The sequence below is a fragment of the Mauremys mutica genome, chromosome 15 (assembly GCF_020497125.1).
Source record: "Mauremys mutica isolate MM-2020 ecotype Southern chromosome 15, ASM2049712v1, whole genome shotgun sequence".
NCBI lineage: Eukaryota > Metazoa > Chordata > Testudines > Geoemydidae > Mauremys > Mauremys mutica.
This window is the reverse complement of record NC_059086.1, coordinates 1,458,588-1,473,222: the sequence shown is the minus strand read 5'-3', so window position 1 is coordinate 1,473,222 and position 14,635 is coordinate 1,458,588. Positions and strand designations below refer to the sequence as shown.

General features: G+C 68.8%; 1 protein-coding gene across 2 annotated transcripts; it reads left to right on the top strand.

Annotated features, from left to right (window-relative positions):
- Window positions 1-1,555: 1,555 nt before the first annotated feature.
- On the top strand, window positions 1,556-13,204 carry COQ8B (coenzyme Q8B). Of its 2 annotated transcripts, none has more exons than XM_044987937.1 (15): window positions 1,556-1,622; window positions 2,117-2,198; window positions 3,711-4,025; window positions 4,521-4,587; window positions 4,909-4,986; window positions 5,212-5,337; window positions 5,720-5,805; window positions 5,996-6,136; window positions 6,653-6,734; window positions 6,880-6,973; window positions 7,372-7,513; window positions 8,090-8,197; window positions 9,293-9,358; window positions 11,752-11,838; window positions 12,207-13,204. In XM_044987937.1, exons 2-15 carry the CDS (start codon window positions 2,124-2,126, stop codon window positions 12,489-12,491), a joined length of 1,752 nt encoding a protein of 583 aa, XP_044843872.1. In that variant the 5' UTR covers window positions 1,556-1,622; window positions 2,117-2,123; the 3' UTR covers window positions 12,492-13,204. The 2 variants fall into 2 exon arrangements, with proteins under 2 accessions (XP_044843872.1, XP_044843873.1); XM_044987938.1 differs by lacking the exon at window positions 1,556-1,622 and adding an exon at window positions 1,648-1,657.
- The last annotated feature ends 1,431 nt before the right edge of the window (window positions 13,205-14,635 follow it).

Below are 14,635 nucleotides of genomic sequence, written 5' to 3'. Positions count from 1 at the left end.
ACTGTGTCTCACACAAGGGTGATTGGAGATTGTCTTGTCTCTCCTTGGGTCCTTGTCTTGCTTTGAGGTCCTCAGATGAGACAGGCGGCCCTGGCTGTGTGTGTGTGTGTCCGTCCCTGCTGCCCCCTGCTGGAGGGCTGAGCCCTGCTCGGTGTGTGGGTGTGGTGTGGTGTGTGGGTGTGTCCCTGCCTCCCCCTGCTCAGTGTGTGTGTGTTGCAATCCTAAATGCTCATCTGTGAACATAAGAATGTCCATGCCTGGCCAGACCAAAGGTCCATCTAGCCCAGTGTCCTGTCTGCCGACAGTGGCTAATGTCAGGCGCCCCAGAGGGAATGAACAGAACAGGGAATCATCAAGTGACCCATCCCTGTCCCCATTCCCAGCTTCTGGCAGACAGAGGCCAGGGACACCATCCCTGCCCACCCTGGCTAATGGCCATTGATGGACCTTTTCTAGTGTCATAAGTCCCGTACTGCTAATGGCGATTCTCCTTTTGCTCAGGTGGCCAGGGGATGGGGATGGACTTTGGGGATGGGTTCTCGTCTCCTCAGAGTCCTCCCTGCCCTGGAGTTCGGAGCAGCCTTCATGTGTGGCCCAGTGACAACATGGCCCCAGTTTTGCTGTGGCGTAACGCACAGACTCTGCAAAGGTCACACGTGCAGGGAGCTGGGGCCTGGGAGGCCTTTGTCTCTTGGGGGGCAGAGCCGGGGTCTCCCCAATTCGCCCTTTCACCCCCAGGTGCCCGGACAAGAGTACTGTAGTTTTTAACCTTTCAGCCCAAACCGTGCTGGGGGGAGGGAGGGGAGGGTCCCCCAGGGACAGGGTCAGCCACATCCCAGCTCTGCACAGGCCTGAATCCAGCCACTGGCCCTGGGGCTGACCAGGACCCCATGGGCAGCATCATGGAGTGAACAAGGAGCTGGGCAAGTGTGCAATAGGCCAGTGAGTGTGCAATGACCCGGGGAGTGTGTGACTAGTGTGCAATGAACCGGGGAGTGTGTGATTAACCAGCAGGTGTGCAATGAACCGGGGAGTGTGCGATTAGTGTGCAATGAACCAGCAAGTGTGCAATGAACCGGGGAGTGTGTGATTAACCAGCAGGTGTGCAATGAACCGGGGAGTGTGCGATTAGTGTGTCATAGAATCACAGAATCTCAGGGGCGAAGGGACCTCAGGAGGTGTCTAGTCCCACCCCCGGCTCGCAGCAGGGCCAATCCCCAGACAGATTTTTACCCCCTAAGTGCCCCCCCCCCAGCCCTGGGTTTAGCAGGGCCAGTGCTCGAACCACTGAGCGGTCCGCCCCTCCCCCCCTGCAATGACCGTGCCCTGTTGCCGTGAGTGTGGAAGGGGCCACAAAGTGTGTGACGAGTGTGCAACGAGAGTGCAAGGGGTCTGCCCGTGTGCACACGCGCGTGCATTGCCCCGCCCCCACACACGTGAGCACTCCAAGACCCCAGCAGGAGGCGAGGCCTCGCCCCTTCTCGCTCCTCCCATTGGCTGTCCGTGGCGGCAGTCACGCGAGGCAGGGCCCTGATTGGCTCCTCTCGGCCGGAGGGGGCGGGGCCCCACTGAACCTGGAAGCGGCGGCTGCAGCGGGAGCCGGCGCGCGGCGGCGGACCCGGGTGAGAACCAGAAGCGACCCCCGCGGGGGCCGCGGGTGGGGGAGGGGCCGTGGGGGGAAGGGCGGGGGCCAGTCCCGGGCTGGTCCCGGGGTGGGGGAGGGGCCGGTACTGGGCTGGTCCCGGGGAGGGGCCAGCCCCGGGGGGAGGGGCTGTGGGGGAGGGGCCGGTCCCGGGGTGGGGGAGGGGCCGATCCCGGGGAGGCGGAGCGGGGGTGGGGGAGGGGCCGGTCCCGGGCTGGTCCCGGGGTGGGGGTGGGGGTGGGGGAGGGGCAGGTCCCGGGCGAGGCGCCAGTCCCGGGGGGAGGGGCTGTGGGGGAGGGGCCGGTCCCAGGGTGGGGGAAGGGGCTGTGGGGGAGGGGCCGGTCCCGGGCTGGTCCTGGGGGGGAGGGGCCGGTCCCGGGGTGGGGGAGGGGCTGTGGGCGAGGGGCCGCCCCGGGGGCAGGGGCCGTGGGGGAGGGGTGCTAGGCAGGGCCAGTGACCTTTGCCCCCCCGCAGGTGCAGCATGTGGCCGGAGGTGCGGGGGGCGCTGCGGGGCGCCGTGGGCGAGGTGCTGGGGGGGGCCCCGGCCCGACGCAGGGTGAGTGACCCCGGCCGGGCGGGCGCCGCACACGCGGGGTCAGGGACTGTGGGGCCCTCCGGCCTGTCGGCACGTGCAGCCCCCGGCCCCCCGTCTGTCCGGCCCCCCGGCCCGTCTCCATCTGTCCCACCCCCGTCCATCCCTCCAGCCCCCCGCCCGTCTGTCCCCCCGGCCCGTCTCCTTCCGTCCCACCCCCGTCCATCCCTCCAGCCCCCCGCCCGTCCGTCCCCCCGGCCCGTCTCCTTCTGTCCCTCGCCCGTACATCCCTCCAGCCCCCCGCCCGTCCGTCCCCCCGGCCCGTCTCCTTCGGTCCCACCCCCGTCCATCCATCCAGCCCCCCGCCCGTCCGTCCCCCCGGCCCGTCTCCTTCCGTCCCACCCCATCCATCCCTCCAGCCCCCCGCCCGTCCATCCCCCCGGCCCGTCTCCTTCCGTCCCACCCCCATCCATCCATCCAGGCCCCCGCCCGTCCAGCCCCCCGGCCCGTCTCCTTCCGTCCCTCCCCCCTCCATCCATCCCTCCAGCCCCCCGCCCGTCCGTCCCCCCGGCCCGTCTCCTTCTGTCCCACCCCCTTCCATCCATCCAGCCCCCCGCCCGTCCGTCCCCCCGTCCCACCCCCCATCCAGCCCTCCCGCCCCCCGCCCGTCTCCTTCTGGCCCCCCCCCGTCCCTCTCTCCAGCCCCCCGCCCGTCCGTCCCCCCGGCCCGTCTCCTTCCGTCCCACCCCCCATCCATCCCTCCAGCCCCCCGCCCGTCCGTCCCCCCGGCCCGTCTCCTTCCGTCCCACCCCCGTCCATCCCTCCAGCCCCCCGCCCGTCCATCACTGTCCTTCCCTTCCCTCTCCCTGCACCTGCACCTGTCCATCCTTCTGTCCCTCCCGTTTCCATCCGTCCCACTGCCATCCCGTCCCTCTTCAGCCGCCCGTCCCCTCCATCTCTCCCTTCGCCATACGTATCCATCCATTTACAGCATGTCCGCCCAGCTCCCTCTCTCCTCTCCGGCCCGTGTCTATGCACCCGTCCACCCCGTCTCCAGCCATCCCCCATCCATCCGTCCCTCTCTTCCCAGTGTGTATCCATTCGTCCACTCCGTCTCCAGCCATCCCGTCTCCATCTGTCCATCCATGTCTCTCTCTACTGGTACGTCTCTGGTCCCGTGCTTGGTGCTGTATCCCCTTGTGCCCATCCAGACCCTGGGAGGGCTGGCCCAGTAGCCAGTCCTTCTCCCCGCCCTGGGGGGTGACAGTCCACCAGTGTTTCCAGCCCGGACGCCCTCACACAGGGTGCGCTGGGACGCTGGCTTTTCCTGTCGCCCTCCGGGTTTCCGCAAGGGAAAGGGTGGGTGGGTGGGTTCAGACAGTGCCCGTGACCTGCCATGGGGTCGTGTGAAGGGAATTCAGGGCAAGCTCCTCTCACACTCGCACGGATGCACACTCGCACACGCTCATACCCGAACGCACACCTGTGCACGGACGCACACATGCACAGACACATTCCTTGATTCTCCTGTTCCAGGCAGGAGTCTGGGGGCCCCAGGAGCTCGTCCCAAGGAAGAGAGGTGGCACATCGGGTCCAAACGGGGCCCCCCAGCAGCCCCCAGACGTGTCTCTGTTAGGGGGACCCCCCCCAGCTCCAAGGGCTTCTGGCCAGTCTGCTCCTCCCCCCATGCCCGCAGCACACACCGGCCCCGGGTGCCCCGGTCTCGGCCCCGGCCGGCTTTTCCACCGAGACGCGGCGCTGGGAGCCCTCGCGGCCGACGACATCCGCAGAGCCCGGGAGGCCAGGCGGAAGGTGGGCCCGGAGGAGGCGGCTGGGGCTCCTAGGCAGAAGGTGAGGAGGGGTCAGTGGGAGATGCCGGGGGGACGCAGGCACAGGGTGGGAGTGCTGTCCGGGGAAAGGGGGCTGGGGGGGTGTCTGTTAAATAGACTCTTGGTCCAGGACAGCCAAAAAGGGGCTGGGGGGGTGTGCTTGGGACACCTTAAAGGGGCCTCAGCACGTACTAAAATCCTGGGCGTTGTTTCTAAACATTTGCTGTGTACGGAGCTCTGACTGCAGATCTCGAAGCGTGTTATTAGGTGCATTACGGTAGCCCATGTAGACCCCCCCCAAGATCAGGGCCCCCCCCCGCCCCAAGGAGTGCGCAGATCGACACGGGGTGAGGCGAGAGGGGAAACTGAGGCACAAGGCGGGACAGGGACTTCCCCAGGGTCACCGGGCAGGGGCAGTGGTGGAGCTGGGAACGGAGCCCCCCCGTCACAGACCTGCACTCTCCCCCTCTGGACACGATGCCCCCCCCCAGCCCTGCCCCTCTTCTCTTCCCACCAGCTCAGCGAGAGAGCCCGGGAGCGGACGGTGCCTGCGTCGCGCGTCGGTCGGCTCGCCAGCTTCGGAGGTAGAGTCCGCGAGAGCCCAGGGCTGGGGGGGGGGGGTGTCCGTGTCCCTGTCCCTGCCCCTGCCCCTGCTCTGGGGAGGGAGGGGGGTGTCTGTCTGTCCGCTTCTCTCCTGCCCCCTGCTGGACGGGCTGGGCCCTGCTCTGGCTGTGCGTGCTGTATCACCAGTAGGTGAGCTCACTAGCACGTGAGTAGCCAGCAAGGGGCTAGCGCGCCCCACCTCTCGGCCTGGCCTATGGCTCGCCCTGTGCGGGGTCCCTGGCCTCGCCCCCTCTGCCCAGCCCCCCGAGCAGCAGCCCCCTGACCCGTGCCTCTCTCCCCAGGTCTGGCGGTGGGGCTGGGCATCGGGGCCCTGGCAGAGGTGGCCAAGAACTCGCTCAATGGGGAGGCGAAGCCGAGGGGTAAGTTGGGGGCTGGCTGCTGCCTGGCTGTCAAAGGGGAGCCCTGGAGACTGGATCCCCATGGCCCGTACGCCGCTGGGGCAGGGGGCAGAGGCGGGTGCAGGGGCCTGGCTTGCTGGCCCATTGGTCTCCCATGGGGGCCGGGGGCCGCTGAGATGTGGGTGTCAGCCCCCCGAGGAGCCAGCCCCAGGACCCCCCACCTCACTCCCTGCCCCCTTTGCGCAGACGGCAGCGGCTCCGTCCTGGGCTCCAGCCCCTTCCTGTCGGAGGCCAACGCGGCACGGATCGTGGACACGCTGTGCAAGGTGCGGGGCGCCGCCCTCAAGATCGGGCAGATGCTGAGTATCCAAGGTGGGTGCCCGGCCCCGCCCGGCCTCCCCTCAGCCCCGGGGAAGGGCCCGTCCCTGGAGGGGCCGGGTGTGCACAGAGAGCCCCGCACGCCGGGCTGGGTAGTGACGCTCGGGACCCTCTGTGCAGCTCGGGCAGGATCGGCCCCCTGAGATCCACCCCATAGCACCCCGTGCTGTGTATTCCCTGCCCCCCAGGGCCCATAGGGATGGAGTGACTGACATAGGGGTCCAGGGTACAGAGCAGGGGGGTTCGAGCAGCGATGGGGGGCAGGGAGCCGGGGGGGTTCTCGGCTGCCTCTCCCGGGGGCTGAGTCTGGCAGGTGGCGGGGGGGGGGGGTCCGGGCCCCGGAGCACCCCGCTGACCAGCCCCCCTCTCCCCACAGATAACAGCTTCCTCAGTCCCCAGCTGCAGCGGATCTTCGCGCGGGTGCGGCAGAGCGCGGACTTCATGCCGGCCTGGCAGACCAGGGTGAGTGACGGCCGCCCCACGGCGTGTGTCCCGGGGGGTCAGGGAGAGCCTGGTTGCCCCTGAGGCGTCCTGCTGGCAATGGGCCTGAGATCCCCCAGGCCTGTGGAGCCGGCGCCCTAGAGACGAGACGCTCCGGCGTGTCCCCAGGGCAGGACACTGGCTGAGCGTCTCTCTCCCCCCGGCGTTTCAGAGGGTGCTGGCAGAGGAGCTGGGGCAGGACTGGCGGGAGAAGGTGGCCTCCTTTGAGGAGACGCCCTTTGCAGCGGCGTCCATCGGCCAGGTGCACCTCGGGGTGCTCCGCGACGGGACGGAGGTGGCCATGAAGATCCAGGTGAGCGGCACCTTGGGTGGCAGCTTCAGGGTAGCTGGGGCCAATTACAGAGGGAGCATGAGGGAGGGGTTAGAACAGGGGGCTGGGAGCCAGGACTCCTGGGTTCTCTCCCTGGCTCTGGGAGGGGAGTGGGGTCTAGTGGTTAGACGGGGGGGCTGGGAGCCAGGACTCCTGGGTTCTGTCCCCAGCTCAGGGAGGGGAGTGGCGTCTAGTGGTTAGACAGGGGGGCTGGGAGCCAGGACTCCTGGGTTCTGTCCCCAGCTCTGGGAGGGGAGTGGGGACTAGTGGTTGGAGTGGGGGGGCGGTCTGGGAGTCAGGACTCCTGGGTTCTATTCCTAGTTCTGTTACTGCCTTGCTTTGTGACCGTAATTAGCTCCCTTCCCTTCTGGGTACCTCAGTTTCCCCTGAGTGGGGCAGTGGCCTGGCTGTTCTGGCGGGCGGGTTGGGAAGGGCTCCGAGCAGGGGGGTGCCTCCCCCCCGTTCTCCGAGCCAGCGCCTCTCTCTCCCTCCCCACAGTACCCGGGCATAGCCCAGAGCATCCGGAGCGACGTGGAGAACCTGCTGGCGCTGCTGAGGCTCAGCGCGGTGCTCCCGGCGGGTAAGGGGCTGCACCGGGCCCAGGGTGGGGGCCGTGTTACCCAGCGTCTCGCCTGCCCCCCCCCGGGCGTGGCTTGCTCTTCTGCGGCCCCCTTCTCTCGGGGGCTGCAGGGGAGATTCCCCCATGACCTCTCTGCCCTCCCCAGGCCTCTTCGCTGACAACACGCTGCGGGTGCTGCAGAGAGAGCTGGAGTGGGAGTGTGACTACCGGCGCGAGGCCGACTGCGCCCGGAGCTTCAGGTACCCGCCGGGCTGCGCCCCCGGGGAGGGGCTGTGGGCTGGCAGCAGGGTCCTGGCCCCCCAGCCCACATTCAGTGCAGCATGCACTGCTCCTGCATGGGGCAGGGGTGCACACTCTGTGTCCCAGCATGCACTGCTCCTGCATGGGGCAGGGGTGCACACTCTGTGTCCCAGCATGCACTGCTCCTGTGTTGGGGGGGGGCGCCCCGGGGACTCCATGTCCCAGCATGCACTGCTCCAACTGAGCTAAGCCACCTGTGGGCTCCTGCTTGCCCCCCCCAGCAGGGCAGCCCAGCCCCCTAGAAGCAGAGTCCCGCCAGCTCGGAGCTGGGGCTGGGGGGCTGGGGGCTCATGGCTGGCAGAGCAGGGGTAGCCAGCGGCGTCCTGCTGACCCCCAGGCAGCTCCTGGCCGGCGACCCTTTCTTCGAGGTGCCCAGGGTGGTGGGCGAGCTGACGACGCAGCGGGTGCTGACCATGGAGCTGGGGAGCGGCGTCCCCCTGGATCAGTGCCAGGAGCTGCCCCAGGACGTCCGGAACGAGGTGAGGGGACGAGCACGGCAGCTGGGCTGCGCCCCGGGGCGGTGGGGGCTAGTGGTTAGAGCAGGGGCTGGGAGCCAGGACTCCTGGGTTCTGGCTCTGGGAGGGGAGTGGGGTCTAGTGGTTAGAGCCGGGGCTGGGAGCCAGGATTCCTGGGTTCTGTCTCTGGGAGGGGAGTGGGGTCTTGTGGGTAGAGCAGGGGCTGGGAGCCAGGATTCCTGGGTTCTGGCTCTGGGAGGGGAGTGGGGTTTTGTGGGTAGAGCAGGGGCTGGGAGCCAGGATTCCTGGGTTCTGTCTCTGGGAGGGGAGTGGGGTCTTGTGGGTAGAGCAGGGGCTGGGAGCCAGGACTCCTGGGTTCTGGCTCTGTGTCTAAGCTGCTGCGTGACCTGGAGCCAGTCCCTGCATCTCTGGGTCTGCAGCGTGGGGATTGTGACCCTGTGGTGCAGGGCCTGGCACGGCAGGGCCCCGGTCGAAGCTCCCATACTGCTGCTGAGAATGTGCCTGCGATCCCGGGGGTCCCCAGGCACCACCCACATGCCAGTAACTCCCCTCCCGTCCCCTCCCCTGCTGCCCCCCCAGATCTGTCTCAACGTCCTGCACCTCAGCCTGCGGGAGCTCTTCCACTTCCGCTTCATGCAGACGGACGCCAACTGGGCCAACTTCTTCTACGACGCTGGCAAGCACCAGGTGGGGCCTGGGCCTGGGCCGGGGGCGGGCGCGGCCGTGGGGGGAGCGGGGCATGCTCTGCAGGGGGGCTGCAGGAGAGCGGGTGAGCCCATGCCAGCCATCCTGGGGGGAGCCCCCCGGCCCCATTTCCACAGTTCTGCCCCTCGCGTTTGCCATCCAGGGCCCCCGCAGGGTGTGTGTGTGTGGAGGGGGCACCATAATACACGTAGTAATCACCCCCAACCCAGGGACTACCGGAATACACATAGTAATTGCCCCCCCAGGACCCTGGCCTCCAGGAGCTACCCTAATACATGTAAGAGTTGCCCCCCAACCCAGGCTTTTAGGGGCTACTGTAATATACATAGTAATCTCCCCCCTGGACCCTGGCCTTTAGAGGCTACCATAATACACGTAGTAGTCACCCGACCCGTCCCTGGCCTGTAGGGGCCCGGCAGCCTGGAGCCCATCCAGGAGCGCGGGGACGGCCAGGCGCCATTCTCCGGCGTGTGCGGCTCAGATGGGCTGATCGCGACGGGCCCTTTGAAACGTGGGAAGCTGCCCGGCCCATTGGCCCTGCCGACTGAAATCCAAACAGCTCCCCCACACTGCAATCCTGCCGCGGGGAGCCCGGGGCCAGAGCTTCCCACCACACGTCCATCGGAGCTGTCTGCGCTCGGGCGCGGGGGCCAGGAGCACCTCAGCTTCTCCTCTGGCACTGCCCAGCCTCCTCCTTTACCCTCGGGCGATTCCCTCGCCTCTCTGCCTCTCCATTTCCCCCTCCGTCCCCCGGGGCGTATTGATCCCAGTCTAACCCGTGCTCTGCGGCTGAATTATTCATCGGGTCCGCTCTCTAGCGAGGAGCTCGCAGATCCGCTCCGTGGCCCGGGCAATAAAAACCACATCAGCTAAAACCCCTTCTGGCCGAGCGCCAGGCAGAGCCCCAGCCACTGCAGCGTTCTCAGGGCCCAGCAGCAGCGAGTTCCACAGGTGTGCGGGGTGGGGCCCTGCTCGAGATCAGGTGCTCCTGGCATTTCCTGGGGTGGTGCCCATGCCCGGAGCAGGCCTGAGCCGCAGCCCAGTGCAGGCTCTGAGCCGCTCTGTCGTTGGTTCCAGGTGACCTTGCTGGATTTCGGAGCAAGCCGGCCCTTCAGCAGAGAGTTCACCCATCACTACATCGAGGTATGGGCATGTTTGCCTGCCCGCCCGCCACGCAGGAGCCTGCCTGTCTGTATCAGAGATGTCCCGGCTGTTGCCTCGGAGCCCGTGGGGTTAGGGGCAGCGGGAGCCGGGGGCTAGGGATTCCCTTCCCAGCTCTGTGCAAGTCAGTACCCCTCCCCGTGTCTCAGTTTCTCCTCCCACCCTGTGTCTGTTCAGACTGGGAGCCCTTTGCGGCAGGGGCCGTCTCTCACGCTCTCTGCGGTACCTGGTGCTAAGGGGCCCTGATCTCGGCCAGGGTTTGGGCAGCACCCGGCCCGACGGGGCCCTGATCTCGGCCGGGGTCTGGGCGGTGCCCGGCACGAGGGGGCCCTGATCTCGGCCGGGGTCTGGGCGGCGCCCGGCACGACGGGGCCCTGATCTCGGCCGGGGTCTGGGCGGCGCCCGGCGTGACGGGACCCTGATCTCGCCCGGGGTCTGGGCGGCGCCCGGCGCGACGGGGCCCTGATCTCGGCCGGGGTCTGGGCGGTGCCCGGCACGACGGGGCCCTGATCTCGGCCGGGGTCTGGGTGGCGCCCGGCACGACGGGGCCCTGATCTTGGCCAGGGTCTGTGTAGCAGAGAACAGCAGCTGGGTCCCGATGTTACACAACTGCATCGTTCCGTCTTTTCATCCATGGAGCTAATGGTGCTTTACTTGGGATCGTCGTCCCCCTTTTACAGATGGGAATCTGAGTCATGGGGCGGGGACTTGCCTGAGGCCAGTGGAACAGCTGGGAATAGAACCCAGGACTCCTGAGTCCCGGCAGGTGCCCTGCCCACTGGGCCAGGCTGTCGTCTGTGACGGTGCTGGGTGCCTCAGGGAATTGGGGTTTATGGGCAGCCAGGATTGGGCTCCCTTGGGGCACGTGACCCGTAGACCCTCCTTTGTGTGAGTATTCGTGGGAACTGGCTCCTGAGCAGCCTGGTGCCACCTGGCCTGGATCCTGCGTCCCCCTCGCCACCTCCGCAGGGCTGGCCCAGGTCGGGGCCAGGGGGGGAGACCCACATGGGAAATCCAGCTGGCAGGGGGAACAAGTGTGGCACTAGGGGGCGCTGTGATTTGGGACAGGGACCCAGCAGGGGGCGCTCTCCCCTGGCAGGCAGGGCTGGCCTGAGGCCCTAGGGGGCGCTGTGCTGCGGGGAGGGGACCCAGTAGGGGGCGCTCTCCCCTGGCAGTCGGTGCTGGCCTGAGGCCCTAGGGGGCACTGTGCTACAGGGGGTGGGGGCCAGCAGGGGGCGCTCTCCCCTGGCAGGCAGGGATGGCCAGAGGCCCTAGGGGGCGCTGTGCTGCTGGGGGTGGGTGCCAGCAGGGGGCGCTCTTCCCTGGCAGTCGGTGCTGGCCTGAGGCCCTAGGGGGCGCTGTGCTGCGGGGAGGGGACCCAGCAGGGGGCGCTCTCCCCTGGCAGGCAGGGCTGGCCTGAGGCCCTAGGGGGCGCTGTGCTGCGGGGTGGGGACCCAGCAGGGGGCGCTCTCCCCTGGCAGGCAGGGCTGGCCTGAGGCCCTAGGGGGCGCTGTGCTGCGGGGAGGGGACCCAGCAGGGGGCGCTCTCCCCTGGCAGGCAGGGCTGGCCTGAGGCCCTAGGGGGCGCTGTGCTGCGGGGAGGGGGCCAGCAGGGGGCGCTCTCCCCTGGCAGGCAGGGCTGGCCTGAGGCCCTAGGGGGCGCTGTGCTGCGGGGAGGGGACCCAGCAGGGGGCGCTCTCCCCTGGCAGGCAGGGCTGGCCTGAGGCCCTAAGAAGGCGCTGTGCTGTGGGGAGGGGACCCAGCAGGGGGCGCTCTCCCCTGGCAGTCGGTGCTGGTCTGAGGCCCTAGGGGGCGCTGTGCTGCGGGGTGGGGACCCAGCAGGGGGCGCTCTCCCCTGGCAGGCAGGGCTGGCCTGAGGCCCTAGGGGGCGCTGTGCTGCGGGGTGGGGACCCAGCAGGGGGCGCTCTCCCCTGGCAGGCAGGGCTGGCCTGCGGCCCTAGGGGGCGCTGTGCTGCGGGGAGGGGGCCAGCAGGGGGCGCTCTCCCCTGGCAGGCAGGGCTGGCCTGAGGCCCTAGGGGGCGCTGTGCTGCGGGAAGGGGACCCAGCAGGGGGCGCTCTCCCCTGGCAGGCAGGGCTGGCCTGAGGCCCTAGGGGGCGCTGTGCTGCGGGGAGGGGACCCAGCAGGGGGCGCTCTCCCCTGGCAGGCAGGGCTGGCCTGAGGCCCTAGGGGGCGCTGTGCTGCGGGGAGGGGACCCAGCAGGGGGCGCTCTCCCCTGGCAGGCAGGGCTGGCCTGAGGCCCTAGGGGGCGCTGTGCTGCGGGGAGGGGGCCAGCAGGGGGCGCTCTCCCCTGGCAGGCAGGGCTGGCCCTAGGGGGTGCCCTGCAGCTTGTTCTCACCTGCCCCTCCCTGCCGCAGGTGGTGAAAGCTGCCGCCGACGGGGACAGGGCCAAGGTGCTCCAGAAATCCAAAGACCTGAAGTTTGTGACGGGCTTTGAGACCAAGGTGAGCGGCCGGGCTGGGTGTGTGCTGGGGCCCGAGCAGAGACCCCAGGCTGGGAGGGTGGGGGCTGTGGGGCGGGAGTGAGCGGTGCTGAGTGATGCAGGGCTGGGCTAGCAGGGGCTGCGAGTCAGGGGTGAGGGGCACCAGCAGGGCTGGCAGGGGGGAGGGGAGCCCAGGGCCGGGGAGCCCAGGGCCGGGGGAGCAGGGGCTGCGAGTCGGGGGGTGAGGGGCACCAGCAGGGCTGGGGGGGGGGAGGGGCTGCGGGTCGGGAGTGAGGAGCACCGGCAGAGCTGGGGGGTTCTGTGCAGGGCCTTGGCTGTTCCAGTCACTGCCCCCTCCCCCGGCGCTAACCCGTACCCCCCCGTTCCCAGGAGTTTGAGGAGGCGCACGTGGACACGGTGATGATCCTGGGGGAGCCTTTCTCCACCCCGGGACTCTTTGACTTCAGCGGCCAGAGCACCACGCGGCGGGTGCAGGCCCTGATCCCCGTCATGCTGCGCCACCGGCTGACGCCGCCCCCCGAGGAGAGCTACGCCCTGCACCGCAAGCTGGCCGGCTGCTTCCTGCTCTGCGCCCACCTGCGTGCCCGCATCCCCTGCCACGGCCTCTTCCAGGAACTCTACGGGCAGTACTGGGCCCGGGAGCGGGGAGCCTAGCGCCGGGGCGGGGCCTGGGACCCCACACCGGACCTCCCTGCACCCAGCCCCTGGCTGATCTGCAGCCCCGAGCGACCGGAGCCCTCGCTGCCGTGGGCTGGGAACTCGGCCGAGCTCTGGGGGCCGTCTGCCCGCGGCCCTGCCAGGCCGTGCCCGCGAGCGTCGCTGTCCTGCGCATTAAATCCTGGCACCTGGGCTGGGCCTTGTCGATTTCTTCTCCCGACGCTCCCCCCTCCCCGAGTCGGAGGTCCCGGTTCCACGTGCCCCCCCTTCCCCCGCTACTGCTGCCCCCACAGAGAGGGCTGCGGGGGGCAGGGCTGGCCCAGCTGGTTGCGGGGCACTTGGGGGGCAGAGTCCTACGGCCCCCAGCTGGTTCCTGCAGAGCCAGGCAGACACATAAACGCGATGCCCAGTTTAGGGTTCCCCCCCCCGTTGGGCCCCCGTCTTTGCAGCCCCTCCCACCCCCAGCTCTGCACCATCCCTGTGTCCCAGATTCCAGCCCCGTGACGGCGGCAGGCGCTTCTGGTCTCTTTCCAAGGCTTTGATCTCCCGTCTTCAGCCCCCACCCGCCGGGCGCGCAGGACTGGGGCCAATCCCCAGAGCAGGGAGCGAACGGGGCCCGGCCGGCTGCCCAGGGCCTCAGCCAGCGCCTCCCAGCACCGCGAGGGAGCCGATTCCGGGAACTGCCGAATCCCCGGGGAGCCCAGCCTGCCGGAGCCGAGTTCCCGGCCGTGCGCTCCCCCGGGAAGCCAGCTCCCGCTGCCGTCTCTGCCAACTGCTGGGCCCCAGGCAGAGACTTCTACGCGCTGCCTGCCCCCCTGAGCCAGCCAGTCCCCGCCCTGGGGCCGGGTCGGAGCCAGCGCCCCCCAGAGGGGACAGGCCCCTGCCCCATTCCCCAGGAGCCACGCAAGGAGCAGGCAGCTGGTTTTAATCTGAGCGTTTGTTTCCAGCTAACGTCACGGCAGCTCCCAAGAACACAGCAGATTTTCCCACCGCAAGGACGTGCAGAACCCAGCTCCAGATGGTTCGCTTTCCGCAGCTCCGCCCGGGCGGCCGCAGCCGGACCTGACTGTCTCATGCTGAAATAATCCCCTAGGTCACAGGACCAATGATCGACCCCGGCCGAGATCTGGGCCCCGCCCAGACACAGGGTGGGACAAGCCCTGCCCCAAAGAGCTCACCGTCTAACCAAAGAGGCATCTCAATTTTTCAGATGGGGAAACTGAGGCCCAGAGAACCAACATGCCCATGTCATCGGTGGCAGAGCTGGCAGGGAACTCAGCTCTCCCGAGTCTGTGCCCCCCAGCACCCGGCTCGCTTCCCTTGACTGGGCCAGCAGGATGGGGCGTCACACCCTAACCGCCCCCTCCTCCGCAGAGCCCATGGGGCGGGGGCAAGGCTGGGCCCTGGCAGCTGCTTCCTAGCCACGGGGTCATTCATTGGTCTTTAGTGTTAGTGGGGTCTGGAGGGTCCCAGCATTGGGGAGGGGCTGGGAGCCAGGACTCTTGGATCCTATCCCCAGCTCTGGCACGTTCATCCCAGGACCACAGCGACCCTCCCCTGCCGTGCGGTGGCTCCTTCGTAGCCCAACCCCCCTGGGCCAACTTCATTTAGTTCAGCTCACAACCGGTTATCGCCTGGTTGACGGATGGGCACAAGCCCCCCCGCAGTCCAGATTCCTGCTCCCCACTCCCAGAGCTGGGGAGAGAACCCAGGAGTCCTGGCTCCCAGCCCCCCTGCTCTACCCACCAGACCCCATTCCCAGAGCTGGGGAGAGAACCCAGGAGTCCTGGCTCCCAGCCCCCCCGGTCTACCCACCAGACCCCGCTCCCAGAGCCAGGGAGGGAACCCAGGAGTCCGGTGGGTTGGAACGATGCCCTGGCCAGGCAGTGTTTTCATTCCCGTGTGAGGAAACAGCCCCATCCTGGCTCACAGTTTGCCCCCCCCCCCCCCCCCCGAAGGCCGGGCTCTGGCCGGGCTGCAAAGCAGCAGAGGAAGCTGGGAGCCGCCGAGGGCCGGCCTGCGGGGTCAGAGCCCGGGCGTGGCGCGGAGGCAGGTGCCGCTGGTGCTGGCTGCTCGCTCCGGCTCAACCTCAGCCCCTTGGCGTGGCCCAGGCAGGGCACGGGGCCGGGCCGGGATCGGAA

What these genes read in the sequence shown, in the direction of transcription:
- COQ8B (XM_044987937.1), top strand. Translation starts at nt 2,124, where the DNA reads ATGTGGCCGGAGGTGCGGGGGGCGCTGCGGGGCGCCGTGGGCGAGGTG. An exon ending in TCGGCTCGCCAGCTTCGGAG is followed by an intron (nt 4,588 to 4,908) that starts GTAGAGTCCGCG and finishes CTCTCTCCCCAG; the next exon opens with GTCTGGCGGTGGGGCTGGGC. An exon ending in GCAGATGCTGAGTATCCAAG is followed by an intron (nt 5,338 to 5,719) that starts GTGGGTGCCCGG and finishes CTCTCCCCACAG; the next exon opens with ATAACAGCTTCCTCAGTCCC.